At 45.5% G+C, this 17,875-nt stretch overlaps 1 protein-coding gene across 6 annotated transcripts in view; it reads right to left on the bottom strand.

Moving 5' to 3' along the window:
- Nucleotides 1–17,875, bottom strand: part of spata17 (spermatogenesis associated 17) — a 381,466-nt gene that overhangs the window by 259,780 nt on the left and 103,811 nt on the right. For 3 of the 6 annotated variants that reach the window (XM_068045058.1, XM_068045059.1, XM_068045060.1), the window contains exons 8-9: nucleotides 11,207–11,337; nucleotides 2,505–2,653 (exon numbers count right to left, since the gene is read on the bottom strand). In XM_068045058.1, the coding sequence (XP_067901159.1) occupies nucleotides 2,542–2,653; nucleotides 11,207–11,337 (243 nt within the window). In that variant the 3' untranslated portion in view covers nucleotides 2,505–2,541. The remainder of the gene's footprint in view (nucleotides 1–2,504; nucleotides 2,654–11,206; nucleotides 11,338–17,875) is intronic. The other 3 variants (XM_068045061.1, XM_068045063.1, XM_068045057.1) reach the window with 1 other exon arrangement.

The raw sequence follows: 17,875 nt of genomic DNA, 5'->3' as shown, positions 1-17,875 counted from the left end.
TTATCAAAGGAACAAGTAATATTACAGATGTTGTGAGGGAAGTGGTTTGGGCTGGGAAGCAAGAGTTCCATGGTCACACCATTTGCAGCTTGCTGATCATGCCAGATAGCAGGATGGGGCATAAGACAGGAAAATGTTGTCATCCTCAATGTTCTCAGTGATGTCAGATGCTGCAGGCCCTGTCACAGCTGACACCATGATGCTGAGAGTGATCTTCTCTGTAGGGCTCAGGAGGTTCAGTTATCCTTGTCCCCCGCTGGCTCTGCTCTGCTCCCTTCTATTGTGTGCCGCCTTATTCTGCAAGAGAAGGGGCAGAATATCAGTGATTGTGTAGCTCTGCGTTTGGGTGATGTGCCTGCCATAGTGAATAGTTTAAGGTACGTGGAGGCAGTGAGAGAAGGATCGGAGGCTGGCAGCATTGGTAGATGTGTGAAGGTGAGCTGGTGTATCTGGATGTTAGATGCAAGTCCTGAGGCCAGAGTGTGCAGCTGGGTGAGCGATGGGGGCGTGGTATATTGAGCAGCGCGTGAGTTGGTGATGTGGTGGGTCGGAGATGTCATGTGAAGATACAGTCACTGATGTTGATCATCGGGTGAGGTCATTAAAGCTCTTGTCATACTGTGGCCAAGTCTTTGGGTCCACACTCCGGGAGCTGACCCTCCTGACCATCTGCTCCCACAATTGAGAGTGGTCCTTGAGGTTCTCCTGGCTTCACCCCCGCCTCCCCCCCGCGGGACCATGGTGTCTCTCCTCCTGCCCACCTGCACCTCCAATGTATCCAGTAGTGTATCGATGCCCTGGCATTCAATTGGCAAGAATTATCATTGCAACAACGCTGCCTGGGATTCCTGCTTGTGCGGCGCTCGACGACAGCACTGAGAAGAAGAGAACAGTGCTGGAGGCACAGGAACTTGTGCTAAATTCATTTAGATGAGGTGGGTAGACAGGTTTTGTGTCTTACCCGTCTTGATTTGAAAGGTGCAGGTGTGCCGCAAATCATGGCCCCCGCATCCAAAAAGCGGGGTAAATAAATTTCATGCCCATTGTGTTTTGCTCAAGCTTTTCCTGTATTATGGCAAGTATTGTATCACATTGCAGTGAGGCAATTTTTATTATTATGGTTTTGACTCGTTTGATATTCATAAATGTCTAAATCGGTCAGATCTCATGCCCATAGAACAGAAAATATTATAAGTCTCAATTATAGTTTCATGAAGGTTGGATGGCCTAGGGTGTTGCAGAAGTGAATTGTTTTATACATTCCACCCTCAAACGTGAACTTAACAGTTATCAGATTGCAGACTACACTAGCATTAACCATAATAGATTTACACCAGAGTAAGTATATATAGGAAAAGGATGTTTCCCTAGTATTTTTTAGTTAAGATATTATTTCCTATCAAACTGGTCTGCACATGGTGGAAAGGTAGGAGCCTGTATATTAAAATCAAATTTTCAGTACATATGCATAACAAGTAAACTGGTACAGTCTCCACACTTGCAGCGGATCTGTTCATGCCCAATATAAGCGGCTTTCCCTGATAAGCAGGGACAATGTAAGCAGTGGGGACTGTAATAGGAAACAATATGGGAAAGATTTAACTTACGCAAAACCCATTTGCTTTAGTCCAGTTAAAATTGGACCCATAATTAAGTGTACTTGGTTTAGAAGACATTAATAAATGGTCTGAGTTTCACCTTGCTGTTAACCAGATTATGGCCTAAGAATTGGATTGCACTGCACCTGATTTCTGCGCAGAAAACAGGGACAAAGAAGTCTAATTTAGCGAGCCAACCTCCAACACCTATAGAGTTGGAAACATGTCCAATACCATATGCTACGAAGGGGCCTAATCTGTTTTAGAGCAAAAACCGGAAGTTAGTTCATATCTGCTGTGTTCAGGATTACCAAGTCTACTTGCAGCCCAACTAGTGTTCCTTAAACAGACTGCTGCAGACACCAAAACTGTAAACTTAAAAAGAAAATACTTACCTGAATGTGGAGCAATGAGTAGCAGAAGTGCTCTTTCCAGCTCCACATTAAAACTGTAGGCTATTTCCAGCCAATGTCTGTCCCCTTCCTGATTGCCTCCCTCCACCAGGCACACCTTAGATCATTAGCCAACATTCCTCCAGGCCAATCCTATTGCACATCCACCACCAGCGAGTTGCCTCTGAGGCCACAACCTGCAGCCGCAGTAATAAACAAATGAGGGCGGCAGATCAATTTGCAGTGGTTCTGTGCCAGCGTCTTTAGACATGTGCATCATGTGCTATGTCTGGATTATGCTCTATTGTGGGCATGATACAATTACCAGGCCTCCATGTTCTGCTGTATATAATCATCAAACATAAAGTGGAAGTATTTTATTTTTAAATTGAAATGTAACATTGCACTAATGCTTTACCAAATCAATGACAAGTTATAATTAAAGCTCAAGACTAACAACAGCTACAAACTACATAAAAAATGTATACAGAAGGTATTAAAGATAGTAACTTACATATCGTCATGTACACGATTTCTCCATTCTTCTCTTTTCATCTCCTCTCTGGCCTCCTTCTCTGACGTGATTGATGTTGCCACCCGCAAGGTTGGCTCGAAAGGCTTGTAGCGCTGTTGCAATACTTCAGCAGTATCGCGGAAGGGACCCTGACAGGTACAGGATAAGGTAAATGTTTTATTGTCATGTTTTTTGACACATTATTGATGACTGAGGAACCTGTGTGTCTGTGTAAGTGCTGCTAGCTTCTCTATCGTAAATTATTTATAAAAGTAATACCTTTTGATATACAGTTACAAAGAACATGAAAGTTGATAACATTTTGTTGATAGATGAGAATTCAAAAGTGTCCAGAGCTGGAAAAAGCAGTTTGATTTTGAAACTGTTGATCAATATCATATGGTGTTAAAAATTCTTTTCAGAATATTGTAGAATGAAAATTTGGAGTCAGACTCTGTTGTTAACCCTTTGTAATTTACATCCTAATTACTGCTCAGTGTGTTTCCCATTTTCTCCCCCTTAAGTGTCGCTCAGCACTAAGTATCTTCCTAGCTAAGCAGGCAGGGCAGTCGCAGCCACAGTCTTCTTCAGAGTTACCAACAATATCTGGTCATGATGAGCCAGTAGAAGGCATTAGTCTAGGGGGATAAGATGGGCAATGTCAGATTATTTTCCACACCAAAACACAAAACAGGTTGGTGACTTTCATAGACTCATAGAAACTTATAGCACAGGAGTAGGCCATTCAGCCCATGGTGTCTGTACTGGCTCTTTGAAAGAGCAGTTGTGCTTAGTCCCACACTCCAACTTTTTCCTTGTAACTCTAAGTTCCTTATCTTCAAGTACCTGTCCAAATCCCTTTTAAAATTATTTATGGAATCAACTTCCACCCTTTTTCAGGAATAGCATTCCAGATCCTGGCAACTCAGAGGGAAAAAAAATCTCACCTCCCCTCTAGATCTTTTGCCAATGATTTTGAACCTATGACCTCAGTTACTGACCCACTCGCCAGAGGGAATGATTTTTCCCTATCTACTCTATCGAAACCAAGGAGAACAGTCCTAACTTTTCCAACCTCTTCGCATAACTGAAGTTCCTCATCACTGGTAACATCCTGGCAAACCTCCTGTGCATCTTTTCCAAGGCCTTTATATCTTTCCTGAAGTGTGGTTCACAGAATTGTCCACAGTATTTCAGCTGAAGCTGAACTAATAATTTATAATGTTCGAGCACAATCTATTTTCTTTTATATTCTATTCCTCTATTTATAAACCCAAGTAACCCTTATGCATTTTTAACCACCTTATCAACTTGCCCTGCCACCTTTAAGGATTTGTGTATATGGCCACCAAGATCTCTCTGCTCGTCTAGACTTTTCAAAATCATGCTATTTGTAGGATACTGTCTTTTCATATTATTGCTTCCAAACTGCATCACTTCACACTTCTCTGCATGGACCACTATCTGCCATGCTTTTGCCCATATCACCATCCTCTCTGTCATCTTGAAGCTTATAATTATTGTCATCACTATCTACTATTTTGCCAAGTTTCATATAATCTGCAGACTTTATAATGCTTCTCCCTACACCCGAGTCTAGGTCATTTATAAAACTTGAGAACGGCAGTGGGTCCAAAACTGAGCTTTGGGGAACACCACTCCAAACTACCTCCCAGGCTGAAAAACATTCATTATCCATCTATCTTTGCTTCCTATCACTGAGCCAATTTTATTTTATTTATTGTTTTATTTAGAGATACAGCACTGAAACAGGCCCTTCAGCCCACCGAGTCTGTGCCGACCAATAACCACCCATTTATACTAATCCTACATTAATCCCATATTCCCTACCACATCCCCACCATTCTCCTACCACCTACCTACACTAGGGGCAATTTACAATGGCCAATTTACCTATCAACCTGCAAGTCTGGCTGTGGGAGGAAACTGGAGCACCTGGTGGAAACCCACGCAGTCACAGGGAGAACTTGCAAACTCCGCACAGGCAGTACCCAGAACTGAACCCAGGTCACTGGAGCTATGAGACTGCGGTGCTAACCACTGCGCCGCCCTATATATCTATATCATCACTTTCCCAATTAATTCCATGGTCTTCCATCTTCTTAATAAGCCTCCTGTGTGACACTTTGTCAAATGCCTTCTGAAATATATAACATCTGCTACACTGCCTTGATCAACCTTCTTTATTAGCTCAAAGAAGTCAAACTAGTTAGTCAGATCCTATTTATCTTTAACAAATGTATGCTGGCTGTTCTTGATTTATCCCTCTTCCCTTTCCACAATAGCGGTACAGCATTAGCAACCCACCAGTTCTCTGGCACTACTCCTGTATCCAACGAGGATTAAAAGATTGTGACCAATGACTCTGCTATTTCTACTATTGCTTCTTTCAGCAACCTAGGATGCATTCCATCTGGACCAGGTGACTTACCAACTTCCAGTAATGCTAATCTTTTTAGTACATCTTCACTATCTATTATTATACTTGCCTCTCCTCTTAATACAACCATCACCTCATTTAATTCCCTTGTGAAGACCGGTACAAATTCCTCATTTAATACTTTTTACAGGCCCAACTATTTCCCTATACTTATATATGTTGATAAAATGTTTAAGGATTCAATTTAATGGTGTCTGCTAATTTTTTCTCATGACCTCTCTTTTTGCCTCCCGTATTTCTTTTTCAATTCCCTCTTGTACTTCTCATAATCTTCCTGGTTATTAAATGAATCTTGCTCCCTGCATTTGTCAATAGCCTCCTTTTTCTGTTTTATTTCAACATTTATCCCTTTTGCATCCAGACTTTGACTAATTGATGCATCTTTCAATCTTGTATTCACAATATTTTGCTTGGAAGGGAAACTTCCCCCATTTGTGCTAACCATCATGTGCTTTCAATAAAAGAATGCTGAGGCAATTGGTTTGAAAGTACTACAAAAGGTAAGGAACCCAAGCAGTTAAACATTTAACTCACAAGCTTACAAGCACAAGTCTAAATATTGTAATTTGCAGATCTGAATTGCCGAACTGCACTTGAATGGCTCTGATACAAATTGGCATGTCAAACACACTTAAACACTGATTACAAGTTTTTGTTGGTTACAAACTTGCACATTAGATCTGTCATTTAAATGTTCTTACTTTAGTTGGTAAACTTGGAAATAAACATGGTCAAAAATGAATAAGGGGAAGTAAAAACAGAACTTTTACAAGTGTGCTTGCTAGAAATGTGCCTTATGCTGACTGGTCAGGATTAAGCATTGGCAACTTCAGTAGGCTCATTTGGTAAAAGAATTACAGGTAAATTAGAGAAATAAAGAGAAAACTAAGAAATAAATATTAAATATTTTTTAGAGACTGTAATTTTGAAAGCATTTACAATACTTTATTACTAAAGAAATGAAGGACACCCATAATTTACATACACATTATGCTGAAATTCCCAAAATCATTTTACTTTTGGAATAAAGAATAACGGTAAATAAAGTCATTAAAAGGGTTGAATATGGGGCTGGATTTTGTGCTGGAGGCAGGGCTCCTGGCGCCAGGCCGAAAAGGTGGAGGAAAGTCTGCCTCTGCCTTTTCACGCCAGTACTGCAGAGGCCTTTGTTACGACCAGGTGAGGAAGGGATCTCAGGCTCCCCTTCCATCCCTTCTCTGGTTTGACCACAACAGGGTTTATTCTTTTAACATGGTGATTTAGCTTACCACCTCAGTGAGCATTTGCTCACTCTTCCTCTAATTATAATTGTAAATGAACCAGACAGGTTTTCTTGAGTTTAAACAAAAAAAAGTTTTATTAACCTTATCACTCTAAACTGGTTAAAATTACTAAAATATGCGACGCATCCAAGCTCACATTCATATGAGAGGCACACACACAAATAGATACAGTGGGGGAAAAGAGAGTTGGGAGATTGAAGTAAGGTCTGTAATAAATAGAATTCAAATACTGAGTTTCAGTGTCCTTAGTTGAAGTTAAAGTCTTGAAGTCCTGGCTGGACCACATACACAATTCATGCTTGCTTCTCTGGAGAGGGAACGAGAGAGAGAGAGGGACAAAGAGAGAGAGGTGCTTTCTTCCTTGGAGTTCAGTTACTGTCTGCCTTCAGAGGTACAATTCACAAACCCCCAGAGTCACACAGGCACTCATGTCATGTGACCACCTCTGTTTGAAGCAGAAGTTTCTGGAATCATCTTTGACATTCAGTGATGTTCAGACATAATTGGTATGCGGGGCGGGGGAGTGGGGGGGGAAAGAGAGTTTGTTTTTTCAAAGTCAATGGGTGTTAATGGCTTTTGACGACTAACATTGACAAAACCATTCTAGGTGACTGAGTGCACCCCGATTGTTCTGGCCAGACTGGGTAATCACCGCTGTCTCCCAGCCAGCCTTTGGCTTCTTGTATACAAATTGTGCGTGGCCATCCTTGGCTGTTTTGTTCTGCTTTTTAAAAGTTATTTGTAATAATGTCCAGTAAAAAAGGTCTCAGGCAGAGCTCCGTACGACAAAATTAATATTATCCATTTGACAAGTGGGATTTCCGTCACACCTTGGGCCCAGGTCCAGTGCTTGAACCCCCAAACCTCAGGTAAGTGCAGCAGGGTCACTGGGGCCAGTCCAGAAGGCCCTGGCGAGTGGGGGTGGGGGTGCAGTCCAGGAGGAGAGGCGCCCCAGTGGGCAAAGTAACCCAGCAGGGTTCCTCCATGGGCCACATATTGCAAATGGAGGATGGAGGATGGATGGAGGATGGAGAATGGGCCACCCCCCCCCCCCCCGACCACCACCACAAGCTCACAGGGATGGCGCCTCATATTACAAGGCATGCTCCCGGCGTGGCAGAGACCCCCCTCACTACTGGTAAGATCCCAGCGGCAGCAGGAAGAGGTCCTTAATTGGGCATTAATAGGCCACTTAAGGGCCTCAATTGGCCTCTAGACAGGAAGGCTGTCGTCAGCCAATCCCGTCCCCAGGACGATCACTCAGCGATGGGGAGTCAACGGGTCCTCCGCCCCCAACCACCCATCGCGATACTCTGTGCCCTCCCCCACCTCAGGGGGCCACATAAAATCCTGGCCAGGGTGTGCAGTGTGCACATTCTCATTTCATACTGAGCATGTGCTGCCAGCATCATCCTGTAGTTGTCCAGGATACCTGCCTGAAACAAACATTAGGTTTATTGCCTATGCAAACTGAGGGGAAGGGGGCAGAAAAATGCCTATTTCAGGCCTCTTTCTGATATTGGATCGCAACTGAGTGCAACATGCACTGCCTATGCTGTGGTCAATTTTCTCAAGTGAACAGCAACCAAACCAGTGACTTTTAAAGGGACCACTGGAGGTTACCATCAAAAAGATAAGGATATTTTTGTTTAGCTAACTGAATGAGGAATCAGAACGTATGTTCCTCCCAGCTCCATTTTAAAACTGTGGCCCACTGCTGGCCACCGCTAACCCCCAGCACCACCCCACCACCAACTGCTGGCATCCCATCAACTGATGTTCATCTTCGCAATTGATGCACTGCCTTTTGGGGCAAAACGGGCATCCCTAGAATGCAGGTCACATTCTGATGCTGCAAGAGGACCAATTTCATGTGATTCACTTGCTCAACAGTTTCAGTGTAGCATTTCATAGTTGCCACTGTGTTAGTGTTTGAAATCCAGTATAAACTGATTTCAAGGCCAAGGACTCTAACTGGCAGAGACTTGTGCTCAACCTCATTCTAAAAATATAGTTTGGTTTGGATTGTGATCAAAAATTTAAAAAAAAAAGCAAAATCCATAATGAACGCAAAGGTGTGCATTTATCTTGGTTTCAGCCCACGTTCTCATTCATTATTGCTGTACATAATGTGTAAACGTTAATACTAATATGATATTTAATGGCAATATGCTGTCTGTTTGAATTAATCTCTTCATATTATCCTAAACCCAGTTCAGATTAATTTTTCATGTATTCTCCATTAGTTTTCATGGTTCTGATTAACCAATAATCCTTCTCTATTCTTTAATCACTGTTGCAGTGAACTAAATACTGGTTGGATGATCAGTAGTGTTGGAGAAGGCACTGTTAATTGACTTTTATTTCAGAACACCTCAGATTTGCTTTGCCATGAAGAAATTATGTTCGTTCTTTTACATTTTTGGGTCAAAGGCAGATTTTTAAAAATAAAAATACATTTCATGGGCAGCTTAAAGGGGTGAATTTTCAAATATGCACACAAAGGCCAGGGCCTCAGCTGCTGGAAACACATATCAGGAATTTAAGTACATGAATATAAATACAAGTAGTTGCTGTTGTTAAACTGCACAATTTTCTGTCCATTTGTTTAATGCTACGTACTCAAAATCCAAGTATGCGCTCCTGGTAAGGCTCCATGCCTGGAGAGTGAGCTTGCAAAATTCATACACTGAGGGCTGAATTTAGTGAGCTTGTTTGGAGCGGGAATGGAGGCCGGAAAATATCAGAAGCATCCGCCCGAAAACCTGACATCAGTTCCGGATTTAGTCAACAGACGGAAAACACCAAGGTGGCATTGCCGCCCCGATGTGACGGACTGCCATATAAATTGTAGAACATTTGCATGTAATTGAAAATGATCCAATGGGGCCCTTGGAATTAAGTGGATAACAGGTAACCCTCACATGCCTTTGGATCTCTGGCCATTGAAAGGTGGTGGCACCGAGAGGCCTCAGTGCCGTGACGAGTAGACAGCCACGACCAGCACTGGATAGGGGAAGGGGGGGGCCATTGTTGGCCTGCAGTGCTGTTCACTTTGCACAGGGGGCATAGTCTTGGCTGGTCTGCATGGGGAGGGCTTGGTCTTGAGTGGTCTGCATGGGTGGCCATAATGCTGGGTGAGAGAGAGTCGGGTGGCCGTAGTATCGGGAGAGAGGGTTGGCCATCAGCGAGAGTGGGCACTGAGGTCTGTGACCAACTGAAAGTGTTTCTTTCAGGTGTGTGCCTGCTTCATGGGAAGCAGTCACAACGCCTACTTCATAGGAAGCAGCCACAACGCCTACAAACTGACAATCCCAGGTGCCACAGTTTTTCTGGCCACTCTGCTCGTCTTCAGGGATGGATTCTTGGGGACAAGGGCTACCTGTTGAAGACATGGCTATTGATGCCTGTGAGGAACCCTTGCAATGCAGCAGAAGAGAAGTACACTTGCGATTGCTCCACCCAAGCAACCATCAAACATGCCATTGGGCTGCTGAAGATGAGATTCCGTTGCCTAGATTGATCTGTTGGAGCCCTGCAGTATGCCCCAGTGAAGGTCTTGCATATCGTGGTGGTATGCTGTGCTCTGCACAATCTAGCACTCCAGAGGGGGAGACCTTGCATGATGAGATGATGATTGACCACCACTCCTCCACCGATGAGGAGGAAGTGGAGGAGGGTGATGAACAGGCAGCACTGGATGTTGAAGCCCTTGTACAGGAGGCCAGGCACATTGAGCAACAGGACAAAGAGGCAAGAGAGTCTCATACTTAGCTGCATCCAGCCACCATGATGGCCTCTCAGAATAAAATCAATAAAGACACACCTCAATGGATTCAGTCCATCACCTCCTTCCTACTTGTGCTCTGTGCCAAGCGCCCAGCTTTCCCACATGCTGTAGCCCATGTGAGGCACTTACCAAAGGAGGACTGTGCCTACACTGGCAGTCCACGAAGGAGGAAGGGTGAAATCAGCATCTCACAATTAAGGCATGAAAGAATAAGCATCTTCCACAATGAAAGTTAACTTCAATCATGAAAAAAACTTTATAGGGCAAAACAAATGGCAAATTTCAAACACCTGTGAAACCCCAAGTGTAACTAGGTGTTTTTTTTAAATATATGTTTGAGTGCTTCTATAAGGTGCAACCCCTGCATGAGCAGCTGGGCTGGAGGCAGGCTGCTGATCATGCTGCCCCTTGGCCTGTGATGACTTTGAAAGCCATTCTCTGGTGCAAGACTCTCCTCAGGTGTCGCGGCTACTGGAACTGAGCTCACTGGTGGACAGGCTGAGGAGTCACTGTCCACACTCAGTGTGCCCTGAAGGAAACCCCCAGTTGTGGAGGTCAGCCTCTCCTCTTCCCTTTTAAAGCTTATTTGAACCTCCCTGCTGAACAGAGAGGAACGAGGACCTCGTCCTCTTGTCGTGTCACTGCTGCAATGAAATTGTGGCCAAGATGATGGTGTGCAGGCTTGCGTGCATCTGTGGAATATGGCCCTCCATGAGGGTCGTCAATCTCTCGATGGAGGAAGCTATGCACTCGCACTCCTGAGACACATTAGCACTCATGGCATGGATGGACTGCTTCATTGACCGCTCATGGCTGCACTAGGCCTCTGGCATTTCCACCAGATGTTGCTTTACCCCTGTCTGCAACTCCAGCATGCCCTCTTTCATTCTGCCAAGCTGAGTGCTCCATAACTTTCATCTTTTTATGGATTGCTAGGGGCTACGCAGGAGGAAGGGGGCCATGTTTGAGAGATGACCCCAGAGCTGCTGACCTCCTCTGCGATCACCAGAGGCTCATCATGAGCCTGGGGCCCAGCATGGGCCTGGTCACCTACAGTCCTCTGACTGCCCGAGGCCTCAGCTGTCTCGGCCTCAGCCAGCTGCTCGGGCGCACGTGTGGTGCTGTCACCAGCTTTTAACCCTGTTTCTAAAGTAGAGTGCAAACCTACCGAAGTGAAAATATCTGTGCTGGTGGAAGGTGCAGGAGAGTCATACGACAGTGCATCCTCTGACTACTCCTCCTTCTCCTCGGAGATTGAATGATGTCCCCCTTCTGCTGGAGTCTCCTCCGGACACCGACCTGCATGAGAGAACACAAACATGGGTCGGCCAGGCTGTGCACATTTCGTCATGATAACCGTGCGTGATGTGGATCTCCAGAAATATGCTGTATGTTGTGTGAAGACAATCCTCGCTCTCGAGTGGTCACCGTGGGTTGCCACTAATGCCGGTGCCTTCTCCTCAGCTACTGAGAGAGGCCAGATGTCTGGAAGACTTTAGCCAGTCCGCGATGTCTCCCTGCTGTTATGGGCCCGTTTGTCCTGCAACTGGAAAGAGGGAGATAGTCATACTTCACAGAAAGATCAACATGACAGTTCTGTTAGTTGCAACCCCTCATCCCCTACTTGGGTTTCCTATACAGCTCATCCTCCTGTCCACTCTCAGGAGTTAATGGGGGTGAGTTGTGAAAGAAGGTGGCTTGTGGCCAAGATGCAGCCATGCAGCTATCAGGATGAGGTGATGCTTAACCCCTTTTGGCAGCACCATTGTGGTGCCTCCTTTCCCATGTCCCGCTTCCTCCTGTGTAGCCACTAGCAATCCATAAAATGGTGCGATCGCCATCCAGGCTTGCTTGGTCAGGCAAGAGGACTTCTTTCCGTCACTGGGGAATAAGACCTCCCAACTTTCCCTTACAGCCTGGAGGAGAATCTCCAAGGAAGCATTGCCAAACCATGGCACCACCCTGTGTCTTGCCTCTGCCATACCGAGGTGTCCTTCACCAGGGGCTGGGGGTCCAGGAGTAACTCCAATACCGGTTTCAGCAGAGACCAAGAAACAGCAAATGATTCTAAGGCAGCAATGTAAGCAGGACTAGCAGGCCTTTAAGTATGTGTCAGCACCTGCTCCGGAGTCTTCTGGCGTCGTATTCAGTGCCTCGAAGCCTGCTCCCATCGGATGATTGGATGGGCCCCATGCCTCCATTATTAGAATTGGCCGCCTGCCATGTGATTGCAGTAGGCCAGCCCCACACTTGACGAGCAGTGATGGCACTGGGACCAGTGACATGTTTACTAAATTCATCCAAATGTGCCTTTCAAATTTTGTTAGCATTTCCTTTTCATCCCATTAGAATAAATAGCATCTTCGACCACAGGCTAACTGCTTTCTCTAGTGTGATTCTAATCATGTGTTCTACACTGCTTTTTTGTTCAGCTGATGTCTACTTAAAAAGTATCAAATGTGATTGGATGACAGTTTCTTTCGTATCAGTAAAAATATTCTTTATAATAATTTATTAAAGTACAAACATTTTTACAAAATGAGTAGCTTGTGACGATATATATTGTGCATTCAAATGAATCTACCTATATCTAAACATGTACAATGAGTGTGCACTCCCTGCTTGTCACGCTTAAAACTGGCAGTCACATTGGCAGCGATGCCTAGAATTAAACAGCAAGATTTATATAGGTTTTCACACTACTCCACAGGTATCCAAATGTTAGGGGACACTGTTGTACAACCAGCTCTGTCTCCAACTCCCCCTATAGGCAGCTTTATTTACAGCAAAGCTAAATTTATATAATTAAGCATTTTATTTGATTACAGTTAAACATTAAGTCCAAGGAACATTATTTGGCCAAAGTTCCCTGCTCCAACTCCCGGTTTATGCATGAGATTTGGCCCGTCTGCTAATCACCATTTAGACCTGGCTTCTGGCTATCCATACTGGGACCTCCAGCTTTGCAACTCTGCTGCCCACCCTCATTCTCTGAACTCTGGTCTCTGCTGCCTACTCTTGCTGTGTTCCTCTCCCACTTTTACAGTGTTCCCTCTAAACTGTGCAGCGACCCAGAAGTTTCCACGCAGGCTGAGCAAAGGTTGCCCCCTTTAGGTTACCATGTGTGTGCCCCGCAAAACAATTAAAAGGGCCGTACTCAACAAAAAACAATTAGAGGGAACATTGCTCTTCAGTCCTTGTTGCTTCATTATCTGGGTCCCCAATACCATTCCTGCCTACACTTGATCGTTCACTGGTGTCAGCTCACCCCACCTCCACACTGTTTCTGGTCGCCATCTAATCTTTTGCCTGGTTTCCCATCCATAAGCTTGAAAAGCAACTTGTTTTTAAAAGACTATTTACATTGGTACAAGCACAAGTTGACACTGGGGCAGGATCTCAAATCGTCGGGATGGGTAGTCAGTTAAACCTGCCCTTTGGGTAGGAGTGCTAGTTTCCCAACATGAAACAGACATGCTCAGATTTTGAATGGTGCCAATTAAGCATATCAACGAGCTTGTTGGCAGCTTGTTTAAGAGCCAGACTTGGATTTTGGTGCTAAGGTTCAGGTTCGACGCACCGTCAAAACCACGACAGGGAAGAGGAGGGGGTGACATAGCGGGGAGTGAGCTGGACAGGAGTGGCAGGACAGGAGCAAGAGGCAGCATTGAAGGAGGAAGGTTGAGAGATGGCACATTCACAGGCAAGCAATAGTGCTCAGTGGTAAGAAATATCCTGCAGATCTTTGCACTCTTGACAGGGCTTTTTGGGATGGGGTGTGCGGTTCAGGCAATAGCAATGAAGGAAGCACATAAGAGGAAATAGGATCAAGCTTCTCCAAGCTTGGTCAGACCAGTGATGAGAAGCAGCATCTGCCGGAGCAGAGGCAGATCCCTGGACAGCAGGGGTAAGGAAGATGGGACAGGAAACCTGAAGAGTCTCTGGAGAGTCTAGTAAATTTTTACCAGCACACTCCATGGCTCTCTTCCTCACTTCCCATTCTCCTGCATTTCACCAACATGAAATGGAAACACACAAGTCATCCTTTGTGAAAAAAACCTTCCCAGTGCTTTATTGCTTAACAGTAAACTATTGTTTACATCAAACACCCAAGTGACCCACAAAGTGGCATTATCGACATAGTGGCCTCAATAACGAGACGCTCCATTGTGGCTGAGGTTGAGGCTGCTCGCTTGTGCCCGAGATGCCCGTGGCAGTCGTCCTCATCATGGAGGTGACGGGGGGGCACCTCCAAAGGCTGCTGCACTAACAGCGCTGCAGGGGCAGCCTCTGTCACAGGGCATGAATCCACAGATGCTCCATCTGTCGGAGGGGCCATGGTGGAGGATGATGATGACCAAGCCCCGTGAGGGGGGCCCCCTCATCATCTGCAGCTTTCTCAGCCCTTTCATGGTGCCCTTGATCACTGGAGTGGACCACAAGCTGGGGCACATCTAGCATCCATTCCATGCTTCTTTGCACCATTTGTACCACTGACTGATCAATGCTGCTGAGTCTGGCATGCAGCCTGTGTATGTCAGTGCACTGTTCCTGCATCCACTCTGAGCGATGCCATATATGGCTCTCCAAGAGGTTGGCCACTCTCTCAAGGGAAGAACTCATGCATAGGAACACAGGAACAGGAGTAGGCCATTCAGCCCATCAAGCCTGCTCCACCATTCATAGAGTCATAGAGTTATACAGCATAGAAAGGCCCTTTCGCCCATCGTGTCTGTGGTGGCCATCAAGCACCTATCTATTCTAATCCCATTTTCCATACATAATCTTGTATGCTATGGCATTTCAAGTGCTCATCTAAATATTTCTTAAGTGTTGTGAGGGTTCCTGCCTCTACCACTCCTTCAGGCAGTGTGTTCCAGATTCCAACCACCCTCTGGGTGAAAAAATCTTTCCTCAAATCCCCTCTAAACCTCCTGCCCCTTACCTTAAATCTATGCTCCGTGGTTATTGATCCCTCCGCTAAGGGAAAAGTTTCTTCCTATCTACGCCCCTCATAATTTTATATACCTCAAGCACGTCCCCCCTCAGCCTTCTCTGCTCTAAGGAAAACAACCCTCGCCTATCCAGTCTCTCTTCATAGCTGAAATGCTCCAACCCAGGCAACATCCTGGTGAATCTCTTCTGCACCCTCTCCAGTGCAATCACATCCTTTCTATAGTGCAGTGACCAGAACTGTACACAGTACTCCAGCTGTGGCCTAACTAGCGTTTTATACAGATCCATCATAACCTCCCTGCTCTTATATTCTACACCTCGGCTAATAAATAATAATAAATTCAATACGATCATGGCTGATCATCCACTTCAATGCCTCTTCCCCACACTATCCCAATTTCCCTTTATGGCATGTGCTCAAAGCACTAAGTCATCATGGAGCAAGAGGTAAATAGACTCCTCCATTCTCATCTTATAGCTCCACAGAGCTTAGGTAACTGTGACATGCGGCTCACATCTCATGCTGGTTCTCTAGGTTGAACTACCTGTTTTGTGACACCTGAGGCAAAGCATCTCCATCCTGCTGAGCAGAGCTCCACTGGCCACAGCCGACTCTGCCTCCCCCGAATCCTCCTGCTCTGAAGTGACATGTCCTTTACCCTGTGCCACCACCTCTAATAACATATGAGGACCCATCAAGTTGCGAGTGTCTGCACTGGTGGAGGGTGCGCTGGTAAGATGCGACATGCAGGCTTCGAGATCTCTTCCTCCTCTGACTCATTGGGGACTTGTTCTCTGAGCGTGGACTCCTGCCCCTCTGATATTGGCCCTGTGAAAGACATATGAGAAGATGGTGATGAGATCGGGACAGTCAACAGATGCTTCTCCTGCTTAAAATAATAAGATGACAGCTTATGCATTACAGCTCATGGCACGGGAAGCAATGCCATGCATCCCCTGACCATGGAAACGTTGAGATCTTCTCACCTTGTGTGCGGCCGACTCCTGCTTTTCCGTCCACAGTGTCCCTGTGGCTGAATACTCTGGCATCAAGGGCCTGCTCCTTGAATCGCATCAGTACCTTGAGCTGGGCAACCCACCATCCAGGCCTGCCCTCTTGTTCTCCTGAGCCTTCAACTCCCTTTTGGTCTTCAAGGTGAAGAACGATGCCATTACAACAAAGCTTCCTTTCCTCTCCACTTGGAGCTTCTCATTCACAGATGATATTGCAGTCTGCACTCCAGCATCCTGAACAGCAGCACTAGGGTTCTGACCTATCTTTATGGTTCAGCAAGGCACCTGAAAACACCCATGCCCCATGGTGAGGAGAACTCTATGCACCCTCAGGATGCCCCTCTCTTTTGCACTCTGGTGACTGCTGAACAGGAGGCACACCATCTGTCTCACTTGGCACTCACCTAGAAGGTCATTGAAGTGTTTCCGACACTGCACCAAGTTTCTCCTGACCACTCCTCTGCTGCTGAACTCGTGTGCCACCTCCAGCCATGCCCTCTTGCTGAGTCTTGCAGCCTTCTATTCCAGCTGGCAGGGAAGAGAATGCTCCTGCGCTCAGTCACAGCAGCCCAGAAAATCATCAGTAAAATAGGGGAGCTGACCTGGCATGGGGGCCCTCCCTGCCCACTGCTCAGGTTGTGCTTCCATTTTTTGGCCTCAGCAATAGCTACCACCTGCCCTTCAAATAAGGCCCACTGCTGCATCGGTCCCACCTCCTTCCCAAGTCTGCCGCCTCTAATTGGGCAGCAAATGTGACTCCAGGGCAATTAGGCTCTTACTAATTAAACAATTGTGATGCAAGCAAATTTCTGGGTCAGAGCAGGCTTGGGACCTGGAAGACATCGCAACATTGGGGTTCCGACCCGCGATTTGAAATCCCTCCTTTAGTGCTGGAAAATCAGATTCCCTCAGTCTTCTGTGGGGGGATAGTAATAGGGAGGATAGTACAGTGGAATGGAGGAGAGCATGGGTGGGTGGAAATAGAAGGAGGGAAGTCATGGGGAGATAATCAGGTGGGGTGAAGGAGATAGAGAAGTGAGGCACAGAAGAGCAGATAGGACAGTAGAATGGGAGACAATAGTTGATCAAGGAAGAGTTTAGAATACATACATTCAGCAGATAATTCAAAAGGGAATATAGAAAGAAAGACAGAAAACAAGAGACAGAAAAAAAGACATACAGAAAAGAAAGGAAAAAGAAAATTACTGTGTAATCTCTGGCTGCCCGCTGCCCACATCAACTTCCCCCAAAGCCATGTCAATCCAGACCAGCTGGTGGTTAAGTGGGAGCTGTCATTGAAGGAATGGATGTGGCATTGGCCATGGAATGGAGAGGCAGAGCAGGCTGTTCGCTCGTCTGGCACCTGGTGGGTGAGAGAATGCTGAAGTAGAGCAAACTTAGAAAAGCAAGGAGAGAATTTTATTTGGAGGATAGAGCAGTCCCAAATATTTTCCCAAAGAGGCAGTCTTTTTTTTTACATTAAGCTGGTGTGGGGCTGTAGATATCAGGGTAGATGGGGAGCAGAAAACAACCTGTGCTACAATCTAGTGGGGTTGACCCAGGGTGATGTACTTTGAATAAAGAAGTGCCAGCTGATATATTTTGAGCACCTGGAAGCAGGCAAAAGTAAGAAATAAAAGTTAAAAGTGAAAATAATAAATTAAAATGCAAAGAATATATCACTTACCTACTGGGGGAAAAGCAACATGGATGACATGGGAGCAGGTTCAGAACATAAATTGCTCCGCAGAGTCATCCAGTGGCTAGAGCCTGCAACTGTATATTGACTAAAAATATTATTAAAACCATGTATATTGTCATTTTAGACTATGTGTTATGTGACAGGCAGAACTGTGATGCCTTTAAC

Source organism: Heterodontus francisci, chromosome 13, assembly GCF_036365525.1.
Source record: "Heterodontus francisci isolate sHetFra1 chromosome 13, sHetFra1.hap1, whole genome shotgun sequence".
NCBI lineage: Eukaryota > Metazoa > Chordata > Chondrichthyes > Heterodontiformes > Heterodontidae > Heterodontus > Heterodontus francisci.
This window is presented reverse-complemented; position numbering and strand designations above follow the sequence as displayed.